The following is a 17,342-nucleotide window of genomic DNA, read 5'->3' as shown; positions in this document are numbered from 1 at the left end:
GAGCGAAGGAGAACTTTAAAACACGTCTGTTCTGTTCAGTAGACAAAATCCAAGAGGCTTAACTACTCCACTCTTTCATTCATGTATTTCATTTTTACTACGTGACGTTTTCTTAGCCGCGTAGCTTCCGTTCTTTTACATACATTTTTTTTAGTATGAAGAAAGATATTAGAAAATCTGTTCTATATTTGTCAATCCTGAATGTCTCGAGATTAGTTCGCCCTTATCGTTACTCAACTTATATTTTGGCCAATTAAATTCCTCATAATTCTTATACGGTTCACTTTTTTATATATAAAAAAAAAAAAAAAACGTTACAAGAAAGTTGACAAGAAAGTTCTTGCAGTTTTTAACTTTTAAATTCAGATCTCGGCTCAAACAAAAAATTATTGATTGAAATAAACACCATCAGAATCAACACACTTTTGCCAATGCGAAACAAGTGTGACCTTTTCGCCAAGATCACAGTGTACTATCTGTTTTGATAATACACTTCACTTTTTATAACCTGGAAGAGTGGAAGAGAAATCCTTCTAGACTGAGGCATTTTTTTTTTTGTCCTATCCAGAGTGCCCTTTTTTGGGAGCTGGATTTTTCCCACATTAAAAACCGACTTCGTGTCTAACTCTGCTCTCGTGGGGGAAGCAAGTAAATAGGAACATGTGTATTTATGTCAGTAACGTAAAAATCTTGCATTCTGGTGGCGTTGAAGTCACTGAAGGCGTTTTTGATATCGCTTAGGTTTTGAAGCATTTCTCCTACAAAAAGTATTCGAGATGTCTGAGAAAGTGGTAGTCGGTATGTAAGAGGTCTGGAGAGTATGGTGGATGAGATAGTTTCATAGCCCAATTCGTTAAACTTTCGCAAGATCGGTTTAGCAACGTGCGATCGGGCAATGTCATGGAGGAGAATTGGGCTTTTCTGATGACTAATGCTGGGTATTGTTGTTGAAGTTTCTGATGCCTTTCATCCATTTGTTGACATTACTTTACTGCCATAATGGTTTTGCTTGCATTCAAAAACCTGTAATGAATGAGATCTCAAACCACCAAACAGTCAGCATGACCTTCTTTTGGTGCAACTCTGGTATCGAGAAGTGTCGTGGAACTTCGTCGGCGTCTGACCACTGAGCTGAGCATGGTTAGTTGTCGTAAAGAACCCATTTTTCATCGCAAGTCACAATTCGGTCGAGAAACGGATTGTTCTTGTTGCATAAAAGAAGTGAAGACAACACTTCACAACAGCGTTTCTTTTGGCTGTCGTTCAATTTGTGAGGCACACATTTATCAAGTTTTTATCTTTCCAATATCTCTCAAGTCGTTGGAAATCGTCGTATACATTAGTTTTAATTCAGAAACAAGTTCTCAAACAGTTGTGCCTAGATTGGCTTCGACTAAAACTCTTAATTGATCGTTGTCAACAACTGATGGTCGACCACTATGCTCGTCATCTTTATGACTCTCGTTGTTGACACGAAATTTCTTAAACCACCATTGTGCTGTGCGTTTAGTAGTGGCTCCTGTGCCAAACGCTTCGCTAATATAGCGAGTTGTTTCGGCAGCTGTTCTGTTTAGCTTGAATTGAAATAAGAAAATGGTATGGAATTTTTTTCCATCTTGTATTCAACGTTCTGAAAAGAAAACATACTTGTTTTAAAACGATTGTAGTTTAATCGATGAGATAGAGCGAATAACGCTCTTTAAAATGATATATAAAGTAAAGGTATTTTAACGAAAACTTATTTGAAAATACATCATTTGAAATCAAAATTACAAATTTCGCAAGAACTTTCTTCTCAACCTAATATATTTAATACATTTAACTTTTAAAAATTTCTTATTTATCAATGTAGATATGCTTGCTTTTTTAGTTTTTTTGTGTGCTTTTGTTTTTTTTTTTTGTTGTTGTTTTTTCTATTTTGGTTTATTGCATCTATTGTTCTCTTAACATCTAACCAGTGTTTGTTTGAATTTTGCGTGTGAAATGTTATCCTCATTTGCTGCGTTTTTATTTGACTGTTGTCTTTAACATTGATATTTACGTTTCAACGATATTTCAGCCAATATGTTCTATAGTCACGAGTTGGCAAGAAAATCGCATTTAACACAACTTTATAAAAGACGAGATCTTGTGTGTTATTTTATTTTGTAAGAAAAAAATAAGATGGCGTCCATATGAAACATGACAGGAGTATTAGAAGAGAGGGTAATAATTGAAAAGTGGTGAATGAAAAATATATGGTATTTAATTTTTTTTCCAATGATTTGGCAGAACTTCTAACCGTGGGAGTGAAAGCTTATTTGCCATCATTTGCAGAAAACTGAAAAAAAAAAAAAAAAAATATTGATCAGGACTAAATATTAAAATCAATGAAATCGATTGAAAATATTTTTTTAAAGATGAATCAATATTTTACCTAAATCACTGATAAAACCGCTTCTTTAATCTACCATTTTTATTAAAGCTATTCTCGTCAATGGAATTGAGGAAAATCTGACGGCCGATTTTTTAGTATTCACTTATTATTCGACAAGTCTGAAAATGAAAAGTTCTGCTCTGTTTATAATATTTGTAGTGAGTTGATCAGAAAGACACAAGGCCAAAAAAATGGTGCTAAAAGATGACTAGATACCAGTTTCATTAGTTTCAGGAGAGTATTTGTGTTATATTTTTGGCTTTGCCAACACATTTCTTCTCTCTGCTTTTTATTTTTTTTTATCTCTTATTAGTGGTCGGAAATTCTAATAAAGCTGCTTGTTCTCATATGGTATTTTCTCCCAACTGCAAACATACTCCAGTGTATTGACCCTCCATAACCTCCCACAACTACGTATTTATTAGTTCCTTTTTAAATTCCTTTCATAGCACACAATATGTTACAAAATGGAAAATGAAATGTATTTAAAATTATTTCACATATCCTGCATTCCATATATTACACATGCGCCATTCTTTACTCACACCTTTCTTATTTACTTAAATTCGATGTACTGAGTATTCTTACATAGACAAACAGCAGCAAATACTACAGTATTTGCAATCAAACAGTCGTATTTATCTTGATTGTTATCGCTTTTGGTAATCTTCTGTCTCCTGATTCTGTTAACACCTTGGATGTACCTATTTACTATGCCTCCCCACGGGACAGAGTTAGACACCAGGGTCGTTTTTTAACGTGGAGAAAAGGTACAAAAATAAAAATTGTCTCAGTCATGAAGGATTTCTCCTTCACCGAAAGAGAACAAGAAATAGAAGTGCCGCATCTGAAGAACAGATACTACACTTTGATCTTGTTTATATATTTTATTGCTTTTAAAATTTTGTAAATACAATTAAGTAAAAAAACAAAAGATTTTCAAACAACAAAATTAGGCACAAGGCCCTACAAGAAATTGGGGAGGGGAAGGGTTCAGGGTCTTTGTAACTAAAGTGATTAAAAGTAATAAATGTAGACTTTGGAGTCTTACTCTTGACTGGCAACATTTACCAAAATACACTTTGATCTTGTTTATATATTTTATTGAGAAAGAAAAAATTGAACATAAAAAACGTACAAAAAATTCAATTCAACAAAATTAGGCACAAGGCCCTACAAGAAATTGGGAGGGGGAGGGTACAGGGTCTTTTTGACTACGTAACAGATGAGACTTTGAAGTCTTACTCTTGACTGGCAATATTTACCAAAATACCTCAATCACTCTGTGGATCCTAATCTAACTAATAACCCCAGCGTTCAATGTAAAATTTAACTATGTACAATTTGTATATTCATTTCTGTATGTTGTGTGTGCATTTTTTTTTTTTTTTTTTTTTTTTGTGTGTGTGTGTATGTGTGAGAAAATAAAGTTCGATTTCATTAGAAAGAGTTCTTGAATTAATTGGCATAAAATGTTCGTGGAGTGGGAAAAAACTAATGAAAATGTTCATTTCAAAAATAAGGAAAATCTACTAATGTGTTGTTAGTAAGACCCCCCCTGTACTATTCTATGTGGCTAGATCCCCCACTGTTTTCCGGGGAACCGAAAACAAGCAGAGCATCCCTAATGGGGTTTGGGGAAGTCGCCTTAATGGAGGTGGGAGAAAATAAAGCAACGGATGGAGGGGGTAGGAAGGTGACCTCTGAGTAGGGGGATGATCGGGGGCATCAGAAAATAAAGATGAGGAGCAGGGGGGGTTGGGCAGACTCAGAGGTTCTCTAATACCAAAAAATAAAATCAGGAACAGGATCTCATTTGTACCACCAGTCAAGAGTTACTTTACTGAACTTATAATGCTAACCTAGGCAGGATGGGTTCCGTAGGACCCAGCACCGCCCATGCCATGCCTAAGGAGGGAACACGTATTGAAACTTGGCTCCTCGACGGATGCACAAACTAGTGCTGTGCACCCACCTCTTGTCAAATTCCACTCTAGGCAACCTCTTCCAATCGCATCTGATCTTTACTTTAAGCAAATGTTTAAAGTAAACGATCAGATCCCGATCAGGAACAGATGTCCCTTCGTGGACCAACTTGAGGCGCGCGATCCAAATGGTCATGCGCGCTACTGCTAGGATCGCCAGGAAAACCAAACTTTCCTCCCTGGGGAACGGCGGCTCCATGTTGTACACAAAAGTTCCTACGTCGAGATCGAGCAGACACTCGGCATCGATGCGAGCTGTTACCCCCTCGACGTACCTTAATAGGGGCTGTATCCAGCTGCAACTAAAAAATGCGTGCTCGATTGTTTCGGGCTCGCGTTCGTCACAGCACGGACAGAAGCGGCTGGTATGTTCTTTATACCAGAAAAGTACGTCGAAGAGGGGCAGCGCATTTCGGACCAGTCGCCAAGTCAGGGAGAATTCCGAGTTATTCAGAATCTCCCGTCCCGGCGCCCAACGCCATTGAGAACGGACAACCTCCATCGACCATCCCATCCGCCTACAAAGTGGATCCTTCGCGGTCCCCTCCACTAAATCCCGATACAGTTTCTTCCTTGGCTGATCGAGGACATTGGTCCCCGGCAAAGCTCTAAGAGCGGTTCGGCATTCGGAGAAGAACTTGGACTCCCCCTTCGGTCTACGACGACCTTCTACCGAAGGGTTGGGTTTGAGGTTGGGAAACGAGTTCTCAACCACAGGGACCCAAGGAGCGTCTCCTTCAAGCGAACGACCCAGGAAAGCCAATCTCTCGGCGTTTCTATGACACAAGAGACTGGGCTGACCCAGGCCTCCCTCGCTCGGATTTTGAACACAGACCTCTCTGCAGACATAATGCTTACCCTCGTTCCACAAAAGTGAATCGAGGCGCCCTTGTAAGCGGGTTAGTCGTTCTGCAGGGAGAGGAAGTACAGACAAACGGTAAAGGATGAGCGGAAAGACGTATGTAGCACACGCCTCCGCCCGACCCTTCAAGGACAATTTCCTTCCAATCCAAGTCTTTACTGACGATTTGACCTTAGACTGTACTTCCGACCAATTCTTTTCCAGCTGAAGTCCCGGTCCAAACCAGACACCGAGAATGCGGACCGGTCCATCGGTCCAGCTGAAAATACCTGGAAGCGAGTTTACCCCGGTCCAGGCCCCCAACCGCAGGCCAACAGACTTGCTACGGTTGAAGATGGCCCCTGTTACTTCTTCGTATCGAGCGAGCGCCTCGACCACCGCTTGAACGTCCGTGAGGCAAGACACGAACACGGTGACGTCATCGGCGAACGCGGAAACCCTGGCTCGTGTGCCTCCAGGGAGAGCTATTCCGCGCAGGACTGGTGTAGCCGCCTCGTCCCTTAACTTGCGAAGGAGGGGTTCCAACGCCAGGACATACAACAGAGGCGACAGCGGACAACCCTGTCGCACCGACCGAGAGACAGCGAATGACTCCGACAGCTTACCGTTGATCTGCACCGCTACCGTCGGCCTGTCATACAGAACAAAGATCCACTTGCGGAAGTCCGGATTAAATCCGGCAGCCTCTAGCACAGATCCTAGGAACCGATGGTCGACCCTATCGAATGCCTTGGACTGATCCAAACTGATCAGCGCGGCTTCGGCGTCGTCTTCTGTCCCCTCTATGATCGAGCGTATCAAGTGCAAATTGTCTTGAATCGATCTCCCCTTCACAGCATAAGTCTGGTCCGGTTCGATCAAGTCAGTGATGACAACCTGCAAGCGATTCGCAAGAATCTTTGCCAAAATCTTTAACTCTGTGTTTAGCAGAGTCAAGGGCCTAAAATCATCAAAGTTTTCCCTCCCACCATGCCGTTGACCTTTCCTCAGCAATGTGATCACACCTTTGGTCACCTGTCCAGGGATGGAACCCTGGGCAAACCAATGGTTGAACATATCCTTCAGAATAGGGACCAACATGGGCGACAGCCTCAAGTAAAACTCGTAGGGTAGACCATCAAGCCCCGGGGATTTGTTATAGCCGACCTGCTTCAACGCAGTAATGACCTCATGTTCAGTAATAAGACCATCACAGCTAGCCGCCCGAGCCGCCGTGAGGCGGGGCGAGTCAGCCAAATAGCTGCCAAACTCATCAACCCTGAGTCCGGGTAGTTGGGTGAAGCGCACCGATAGATGCTCCCGAAACCCCTCGCAGATCTCCCGAGTCGATACTAAGGGGTGTCCTTCCAGGTTATGTACTTTACGAATGTACCCATCCGAACCGCGCCTTAAAGCAGCCTTACGCTCAACAGCGTCAACATTCACAGCCTCGTTAGAAACTTTCTTTAACCTAGCCCTAACTACTTGACCTTCATACCGCTCGCTAGCCAAGCGGTTGAGATCTTGTTTAGCTAGTGCTAACTCTAGGGGGTCTCCCCCCTCCACCGCCCGGGTCAGCTTATCCTCTAAACGCTTCTTTGCCTTAGCCTTATCTATCGCGAGGCGTTGGCTATACTGGACAGAGAAGCGCCTAATTTTGGCCTTGAGACTAACCCACCACTTACTCCCTGTAACCGCCCCCACTAAAGCCCGCTGAATTAGCTCAGTGACCTTCAACCGGTAGTCCTCCAGCTCCAACAAGGTGCTGTTGAACTTCCAGTATCCGGCCAGTTTAGGCCTAGCACTTAAGCTCAAACGGGCCATAACAAGTTTATGGTCCGAGTGTCCTAGCAAGTGGAACGTGGGGCAAGATAGGAAGTCTACATCGCCTCTTCTAACTAACATCCGATCCAAGTAAGTGCTTGGATGGGAAGGCACTACAGGATGCCACGTCCACATCTCCCGCCCAGGATGATCCAGACGAAATCTGTCGACGAGATCGCACGAGGCCATCAGGTCAGACAGACTGCTGTCACACCACGCCGACCCGCTAGTCCCCCCGACCTTATCTATTTTGGGATCAAGGATTGCATTCCAATCCCCCATTAAAACTAACCGTTCCGGATCCACTAAGAAGCCCTCCAACCGTCGAAAAAAGGTTGCCCTCTCTACAGCAGCATTGGGAGCATAAACAGCAACAATCCGAAAAACACTACAATTAACAGCAACATCAACAACAAGCGCCCGCCCGTCCTCGCCTGCGTGAACAACATTCACCGACGCTGACAGGGTGCGACTCACTAGCAAGGAGATTCCACGACTATAGGTATTGCCATATGCTGAGTAGACATCGTAATCGTTTACCAACACCTGACAATCCGCGTCACAAACAAAGTGGGTCTCCTGGATAGCGGCAATATCTACCTTGAGGGACACCAAGTCTCTCACAACGCGCGAGGCCTTGCTTCGACACCTGATGCCCCTCACATTCAATGTAGCCAAGTTCAAAGACATGATCACTTACCTCAAGCACTGTCACAGACGGGTCTGAAATCCTGGGCAGTGAGTACATGGCAGGCCTGGCCAAGGCTGCCGGTAAGTAAATCCGATGAAGGTGATCCATCCTTGGCCACGCCCCCCACGTCCAGGGGGAAGGTTAGTTTGAGTGCCCTGTATAGCGATGGGTGTACATACATGGGGATTCTACCCTCACATTTAAAGAAAATGTTGGTCAGCGAAGGATGGTCCCTATCCACCAGCTGCTGGCCTGGGATCGCATTCTTCGCTGCCTTAATCATTGCCCACATTCCTCCAGTCCTAGCGTCCTTGTCGACCCTAACGAAAGTGGTCAACAAGGGAGCGTCCTTGAATTTAGTAGGGTCTGTTACTAGGTCTCCACCGACTTTTTCAAAGTTTTTGAGTTTATTGTACCGGACCTTCTGTTGTCCTTTAAGGTCCGGAGCCGGTTGGAGAGGGTCTGTTTCACAAATCCTGCTTCCTGGCAGGAAGGGGAGCTTTTTGGTCCGTTCAGTGCGGACTTTGGGAGTGGGGGAGGGGACCTCTTTTGGTTGATGGGGAGGCTGAGCGCTTGGGGAGGAGGTAGCCTGCTCGTTTTCTTCTTTTTGGCTCCTGTCACGGGATGAGGGGCGGGAAGAGTTTCTTGGGGTCTTTATAGGAGAGGGGGAAGGTTGTTCGGGTTGCTGGGGTGTTGGGATCACAGGAGGCTCATCCTGTGTTGTTGTTGCGAGGGAGTCCTTCTCAGTCTCAGTGGGGGTAGGAGGGTTTGCGCGTGTCTTGCGGCTTTTCCTCCTCCTGGCCCTCCTGATCTCTGTTGCGCTCAGGGCCATAGAGACTGTTGTTGTCTCTTCCTCTGCCTCTGACGCGGCCTCCTCCTCAGATTCTGGTAGTTTCCTCTTGTTTGAGGAGGAGGGTGTCTGTGTGTCCATCTTCTCCGTCTCGCTCTTCGGTTGTTCTTGGTCTTGGGTGACTGTCTGCAAGAATGGCTGTTTGTTGGTCTTGCCTTTCTTTACGACTGTCACCCAGCCTGTCGGTGCCTCTGGAGGATTTGCGGCCGGCGCGGGAGCAGCGGCTTGATTTGTTGTCACGCTTGTTCCCGCCGCTTTTGTGGGCTTCTTCCCTCCATTCCTCTTCGGACAGTCCTTCGCCATATGCCCTTGTTGTGTGCACAGCCAGCAATGGGGCCTCCTCCCTTCCACTATAAGGGAGAGTGTCCACTCTCCGAACTTGAGTGTGGCTGGGATGGCGTAGAATCCAGCCTTGTCCAGGACCATCTGTACTTTGTAGTCCCCGGTCATGATGTTTCTTAATCCGCGGACCGGGGTGACTTCCTCTACGTCCCCATACTGGCTTAGGATAGCCCCCAGTTGTTTGGCCTCCATATAGCAGGGGACGTTTAGAGCAGAAACATTTGCTCTCCTCTTGTTCATATAGATGGGTTGGAGCTTTATGTTCCTGCTCTGATGGCAGGTCCTGGACAGCCTGACTGCGTCTTCGGAGGTGGGGAGCAGAACATCCCACTGTGCGTAACTCCTTCTACAGATGTAGTTGGCGGGAATGTTCTGCTCCAGCAACACGTTCATCATGGTGTCCTTGTTGACGCCCGTCAGACCCCTTGTCTTGGTGTCTGAAGTTATCAGCGAGAGCACTCTTTTCTCCAGAACTTCCACTTGACCCGGGAGGGGTTGGATGTTGTTCCCCTGGGTATACTCCTTGTAAGTGGAGTCGAAGAGTGCTCTGTAGTCTTCGGGCGTCAACTTCCCTTGCTGCTCTTTGGGGCCCCATGCCGGTCCTCCATCCTGGTGGGTGTCAGCTGGACTCGGGTTGGGGGGCGTAGCTGGTGTTGTGGGTCTCTCCATTGTTATGGGCCTTTTTGGTTTCGGAACTGGCCCGTTGCCAGGCAAAGTAGGCCATTGTGTTTTTGGCGTTGTTTCGTCCTGGCTTGGTTTGCTTTCCGGGCCGCTCCCCTTTCTTATTTTCTTCCTTTGCTGGGTGGCTGTCCCCTTGGGGGATGGAGGTGTCTCCCCTTCTGGTGCCGTGTTCCCAGCTGGAGCCTTGGTGGGTACTGTCAAGGGTGTCTCTCCTTCCAGCTTGCTTTTGTTACCACTGGCCGGAGAGTCACCCTTTTTCCATATTTGGTCCTCTTGGGGAGTGTTGGTGGCCAATCACTGTCTTCCCCGCCGAATAGTGAGCAGATGGAGGCTATTACATCTTCATCCAGCGCCTCGGTTTGGTCCGCGGTGCTGTTTTCCTCCTTTTCTGTTGGGGAGTCGCCCTTTGGGGGAGCGGGGGATGGGTTCCCCGGTCTTCCTCCCTTGGTTCTGCCGTCCTGGGGTGCAGCTGGTTGGCTGGGTTCTGCACTTTCCCCAGCTAGTGAGTTAACGGCAGCTTTTTCCGCTGGGTTGCCCTCGTGGGGAGCGGTTGCAGGTGCTTTTTGGGGGGTCGCCGCGGGCTGCGGCCCTACCCTCCCGCTTTCTTCCAAGGTCGCCGCGCGCCGGGGCCCTACCTTGTTTCCTGGCGCCGTCTCGCCGGGAGATGCATCAGCTCCCTCACATAGGGAGTCGTTCGCAGTTGAGATGCTGCGCATTTGGGGTGACGTACCCCTCCTGCCTGGCATCGTGGCGGTTGCACTGGCCGCTGGCGCGGACCAAAGTGTAGTGGGGGAAAAGAAAACCCAGGGGAATGGAGGGGGAGGAGGGGGAGGAGCGGACTTTGAAGAAATTAGAGTTTTTGACTTCCCCTCACGGGGATGTCGGGTTAGCAGCTCAGATCCCCCCGCGAGGGGGGAGAGCAGAGAAGAAAGACGCAGTGGGTGCTAGCGGGTCAGAGTGCCGCGTCGCAATTAAGAGAGAGAGGGGATAGGCATCCCTGCCCACAGAGGGGAGCAGAAACGAAGCACCCGCCCTACCCCACGTCACCCTACCCACTAACTTACCCCAACGGAAGCGAGAAAGAGAACCCTGTCTGCTCGATCCACTGGGAGAGCAGCGAAGATAGACAAAGTTTGGGCCTGGCAGGTCAGAGTGCTGCTCAGGCAATTAAGTGTGGAGAAATTAGACCATCCCCTGTCTCTAGAGGGAAGAGACCGGAACGAAGGAAAAATGCATGCAAAAAACAACAAAAGCAGGTCTCAACTACCAGCTAGTGGTGCTGGTCCCGAGATTCCAGTCTCCCAAAAAAGGGGATCGGTTTCCGGGTCCAAGCTTCCACAAATGTGGAGTCGGTCCTTTAGGTCCTGACTCCCCAAAGGAGGGGGTCGGTCCTTGCTAACAAAGGTTAGTAAGAAAAAACACCTTAACCTAGCCCGAAAGCCCGGTGGTGGGTCAAGTTTAGTAACTGAGAGAACAGATACTACACTTTGATCTTGTTTATATATTTTATTGAGAAAGAAAAAATTGAACATAAAAAACGTACAAAAAATTCAATTCAACAAAATTAGGCACAAGGCCCTACAAGAAATTGGGAGGGGGAGGGTACAGGGTCTTTTTGACTACGTAACAGATGAGACTTTGAAGTCTTACTCTTGACTGGCAATATTTACCAAAATACCTCAATCACTCTGTGGATCCTAATCTAACTAATAACCCCAGCGTTCAATGTAAAATTTAACTATGTACAATTTGTATATTCATTTCTGTATGTTGTGTGTGCATTTTTTACACTTTGATCTTGACCAAAAGGCCAAGGAACAGACTTAACACCTTGGATGTAGTCAACTAAATCAGAATACGCATCTCTCTGTAGTTGGGGCAGTAGTTGTGGTCTTATTTCTGTTATTTTTCTGGCTGCAATAATGGAAGTAGTTAAAAAGAACAACAATTCCATTACTTTCTCTGAATTTCAAATTAATTTGTTATTGATTTACAGGTTTTTATTTTAGAATTTTAATTTGGATGGTCGCATGTTAGCAGCTACATCCTGTAAGAATGATGAACGAGCCTAAAAAGGGCGTCTGTCTGCTTCGATATTAAATACCGAACATACAGTATTTATCTGGATGCTTTGCGACATTGCAACTTTCTGTATATCCAAATCTCTATCTTAACAGCTAATGAAAAATCCCTTTCTTTGTATTTAATATAACCTTACGTAGAGAATTCCATTTATAACATAACCACAATCAAATATTGCTAAATTAAAAGAAAAAAAATCTCAGTGCATTCTTATACCAAACAAGTAAATTCTTGTTTGTTTTTATATCTTAAATCCTGCTTGCAACATGTTATTATGAGGGTCGCCACGTTAGCATACTCTATATTGAACTACAATAGCACAAAACATTTAATATTTTTTATGTTATGAAGCACTCAACTTAAAAATTCTCGTTCATTTTTTAAACTAAAAATGGGGGGGGTCGACTTTGATGGTTGTAAAATAAGCTTAAATATATTTTACGTCCTGCAGAATCCGTATTTATTATCACGGAGCCAATTCTCTATTGAATATTATATCTAATATAAAGTAGTGATTTGAAACGTTAAAAAAAAAAATGACTTGGATGCCATCAGCTAGAATCGAAACCAAAATATTTTGCGCTCCAGCCACGTTCCTTCATTTAGCACTTCAGCCATCTTCCCTACCATTTGAGCTAACCTGACAGACGGATAAAAAAGTTTTAAAATTAAACCATTTTTAGCTAAGATTAGTTTTCCGCATGCACAAAAGTAATATAAATATGTGGACAAGTTGAAATGAACATTTTATATTTAACTTACCGACATATTTCTGGTGTGTTATTTATCCATCTAAACAAAGATTTTACTCTTAACTGATATTATCTTTGGCGTATGATTAGTGTTTTTTTGTTAATTTCAGTGTTATGTGACCAGTAAGTTTAGAGTTTATTGGTTAAATATTTTCACACAGACAGATATACATCTACTGTTTTATATATATATATATATATATATATATATATATTAGTAGAAATGGTAATTAATAAAAACTGAAGAAAGTGCTCAATACTGTTGTAAAGCAAATATGCGTTTTATTTTTTATTACCGTATCTTTCTGTTAAGTTACATTATTGTTTCAGCTACTTGGCCGTTTTTTTTTTTTTTTTTTTGCCGTTTATAGCTTCCTCAAACTTTTACAGAAAAAAACGGCCGAGTAGCTGAAACAATAACAGAAAGATACGGTAATAAAGAAATAAAATGTGTGTGTGTGTGTGTGTGTGTTTTTATTCCTTTTTCCTTCAAGATGATATTCATGTACACTTTTAATGCTTTAAATATAAATGCATGTGTATCTGTTTGAATAAAATCTAATAATATTTTTCTCATTCATCCAGCCTGTTACAAACACACTTATGGACAAGGGTGTAACATGAATTGTAGTCAGACGTGCCTGGATCAGTTATGTCACCACTCAGATGGAAATTGTACCAAAGGTTGCCTTCCAGGGTATCAAGGAGTTCACTGCGAGGCAAGTAAGTAACGCACAAAATGACTTCATACCATTATCTTCCTTTTTTTTGTCTTTTTAAATTTTCTGTTGTTTGTTGAATATATATATATATATATATATATATATATATATATATATATATATATATATTCATTCAGTGGTATAGCGTGGATGTTAGCTTTATGAGTGATAGCCAGAGTTCGAAATTCTTCAATGCGCTACATTCTTCAGGAAAAGCAAATTATAATGTAATAATTATGCTTGTATTTAGTTAGCACGACTGTAATGCTGCCAAGAAGCATGCACTAAATTAAACAGACGCGATTCGGCCAATAGTAGCTTGAGTGACTATAGACTATATGAAGCTTGAAGCCAGAGGTGCATGTTGTTTTGTTTGACAAATTTTTTCTTATTAATAGGATTTTCAAACTTACATCTTAAATAAATTATATTCAACATTTAAAATATGTTTAAAATATCATTTTCAAACTTACTATGTTACATAAATAATTTATCGATTATTTTATTTCGTACATTTTACAAATAATACTTATTCATATTTACACGTGCGTGACATATGATTAAATATTCTTTTTATTAAGAGATATCGCATCTCTATTTTCTGAAAGTATAATATGTTGATAAACTTGAATGCTTGTAGTGTTACTCTTTGCACAACGTGGGATGCTGAGTATCTGCCCTATGCTGCAATATAGATGTTGTTTGTGGATTTCAGTTTCTTTTCATTCTAATCTGAGAAAATTAATACGAAAACAGTATTTTTTTCCAATCGGGACCATATGTCGTTTCAATTCATTGGTGGTTGTTAAAGTTTCCCACTATTTTGTTCTTAGAAAACAATTTGCATTTTGTTGACTGTTTCTTGTGTTGTAGCTCAAAGTAGAACAGAAGTTTTTTTTTTATGATTATGCTATTCAAAACAAACAAACAAAAGCACACAAAGCAATGGTTCCCAAACTGTCTCGAGTCATGCTAATGATCCTGGTACACAAATAAAATTATATTTTCATCAAGCAAAGAGTAACCCAAAATAATGCTACCTATGAAATCTGTAATAAAATTTACAATCATTTCAGCAATTAAACTAGGTTATATACAAAGAAATTTCAGTCTATAATTGAGCTGTCCACCAAGGTTCAATCCTGAATGTTCAACAGTCTTTGTTTTATCGCCGGTCAATAACATGCTCCATATATGGATTACAAGCACTCTTGGATATGACTGAATTATCCTGTGATGGCCCTTTTGTGTTCAAGAACTGATCACCAAATTGTTGATAATCTATAAATGCGTAAAAATTGAATGCACACACGAAAACAATACACAATTTCGTGCGTGCATAAAAACAAACATGGCGACCAGTGAAAACACTACAGAATACATTGGATAATAAAGCTTTCAACATAATTGCTCTTAGATTAAATGAAAAATCCTTTATATAAGAGGGGTGTAATCCGTTACAAAAAATTGAAAAAAAAAAAAAAAAAACGAAAAGAAAAAAAGATACAAGAATGGAGTGGGCATTGTATATGTCCATTTTAGTTGCTTTTTTTGTGTATGTTAACAGGCTTAACATATCAGGAAACAATAATTAACTGATTAAGTAATATTTAACAGTGAGATCTTTTCAAAGCAAGTATTAAAGAAAACTGAAGCCCGCCCCCCATAACATACACGTTTTGAAGTGTTTCTACGTATTTTTAAAATGTTTTGAACTTATAAGTATAAGTAAACGGCAATGAAACAAAGACTGTTGAGGATTCATGCCTGAAACTTGGTGAACCATTAAAAGATAAAGCTTATTTCTACCAAGTATTGTTGGATTGCAGAAATCATTGTGAATTTTGTTAACGATTCCATGGATAAAATTGTAGGACATCATCCTGTAGTTAAAATTTTTGTTAAATAACGTTTTTAAATCAAAGATCATGAAAAATTAATATTTATTTTTGAAAATAAGAATGACTTTCGCCATGTAAATTTTCATAAATTTTCAAAGTTCAGGAAACATTTTATATATTCACATGAGGAAACGTTGCCAAATAAAAGGTTGACTTTGACTGGTGTTAAGATTCTGGAAATTTCTTAGAATTCCTTCATTTGTCTTTGTGTAAAATGTTTATCATGTCAATATTTCGAGGGAAATCAATATTCATGAATTGAAAACAATATATCTGGATTTTGTTTTCATTTAATTAATATTATCAAACAATTTAATGTATAATGAAAAAAAAAAGATTATCATATTCACCTCAAACAAGTCACATTACTACTTGGACGTAAGGAGCTATTTTTAATTAGAGATTATGCCTGTAGGGACACTCTATATAGGAAGTTGGACAGAGAAATGTTTGTTCACAATACATTAAAAAATCGACGTTTTTGTATAATCGAGGAAGCAGTAAACGGAGAAGGAATTCCAAAGTTTAGCAGTTTAAGTGAAAAAAGATTATCAAAGTAGAAGGCTGTTCAGGTAATGGAGGGCTTCTACATTGAGTGTGGGATTTTGCTGTCCACCATGTTAGTTGGAGGGAGGGAGAAATATTTATGTCAAGAGAGCACTAGTACTAGGTCAAAGCACATTCCATAAAAATACAAGCACAAGAATGCAACATTGCAGTGATGGGACAGAGGTTGGCGTTGGTCGACCGTTCAGGACCTATGAGGTTGTTAAACCTGACAAATGAACAAAAGGGAGAAGGTCACAAACAAAAGAATGCTGACCTAAACAGAAACTGAAACCTTAAGAAAAGCTCAATCATGCAAGTAATCATAGGAGTTTCCGAAAATTACCTGGCGAATATACTCGGTGAACAAAGTGCAGGAGAAATTCAAACAATTGCCCTTAAAGGGGCGCTCAGAATCTTTTAAAGATCTCTCGGTTGGAATCTCTTAAATAACGAGTGAAGCACAAAGAACCGATTCGATGCAGACTAAAAACATGCTTTCTTGTTTTTATTCCTAAATAATCACAGTTTTAGTAAACATTTTTTTCTAAAGGACGAAATGCGGAAAATTGAGTTGCTTAATTTGCCATATATATTTTCAAAACTTATATTAATTGAGATCATCTTATTTAATTTTTATTAATTATGTTGGCGTGATTAAATCAATTATTTGATCTAAATGACTGTTTCACTTAAAACATCATAGGAAAACTGAAATGATTATTCCAAGAAAGTTTGAGCTAGAATTTAAAAAAAAACTTATTCATTCTGGTAGAAGAAACGATTTACTCTATAGACTTGCTAATCAATTATAGTTATTTTTTCTTTTTATAAAGTTTGAGAATATGCAATTATGTCAATAAATGTATTCAATGAAATTAATTTTGCAGTTAATTTCTTTCTGTAAACATCTTTATTAGCTAAATAAAAGAAGACTAGATATTGTAGTAGAACGAGTCGTTGACCGGAGATTATTGTCGTAGTGTTGCACGTATGTAAAAAAAAAAAAATAATTCTAAAAGCTGTATTTCCCACATAAGTGGGTCATTTTATTTGAAGAGATAATTCTACAAAATAGAAGTGTGTGTCAGGCATCAAACAGAAAATTGTTAGAAACAAGTGGCGGATAAGCTGATAGGATCTTCCTCTTTTTTTTTTTTAGAATATCGTTGAGTTCCTTACGTCTTTATTATTAATAGTTTTCATTCCTTCAAAATCAATATTTGATTTTGGTTTTTTGTTTTGTTGATCATTGGTTTCTAACCTTCAACATAAAAAAATGTATTTCGCTTCAATTTCTTTTAAAATAGGTTTGATCTGCCTAGGAACATTTTTCGGTAATAATCTACAAAACAGCAGCAGCAGCTTTCTGTTATCGGATGAGTGCAAATGACATTGTTTCTCACTCTCTTTGTTCTTATGACAGTCCTATAGCTCAGTTGTAAGAAGGTTGGACTTAATATTTAAAGCTGCCATATTAATTCATATCAAAAAAATATATTTAAAAAATAAAACTTAAAAATGATTGTATATTTACGTTCCTTACCAGAGAAATTACTTAAACAATAAATGCATATAGCATTATTAGAAAATGTACCCGGCGTTGCCAGGTATCACACGTGCCGTTTAATTCCTTAAAAGTGAAAAAAAAAATTTTTTTTTGTGGAATGAAATGGATTCTAACTTGGAACACTCAAGTTGTCCATCCG

At 40.9% G+C, this 17,342-nt stretch overlaps 1 protein-coding gene across 9 annotated transcripts in view; it reads left to right on the top strand.

Moving 5' to 3' along the window:
• LOC145254621 (receptor-type tyrosine-protein phosphatase epsilon-like) overlaps positions 1–17,342 on the top strand; it is a 732,106-nt gene that overhangs the window by 162,264 nt on the left and 552,500 nt on the right. For all 9 annotated transcript variants that reach the window (XM_080113291.1, XM_080113282.1, XM_080113273.1 and 6 more), the window contains one exon: positions 13,050–13,187. In XM_080113291.1, the coding sequence (XP_079969417.1) occupies positions 13,050–13,187 (138 nt within the window). The remainder of the gene's footprint in view (positions 1–13,049; positions 13,188–17,342) is intronic.

The sequence above is a fragment of the Euprymna scolopes genome, chromosome 3 (assembly GCF_053919585.1).
Source record: "Euprymna scolopes isolate OS-2025 chromosome 3, ASM5391958v1, whole genome shotgun sequence".
Classification (NCBI taxonomy): domain Eukaryota; kingdom Metazoa; phylum Mollusca; class Cephalopoda; order Sepiida; family Sepiolidae; genus Euprymna; species Euprymna scolopes.
This window is presented reverse-complemented; position numbering and strand designations above follow the sequence as displayed.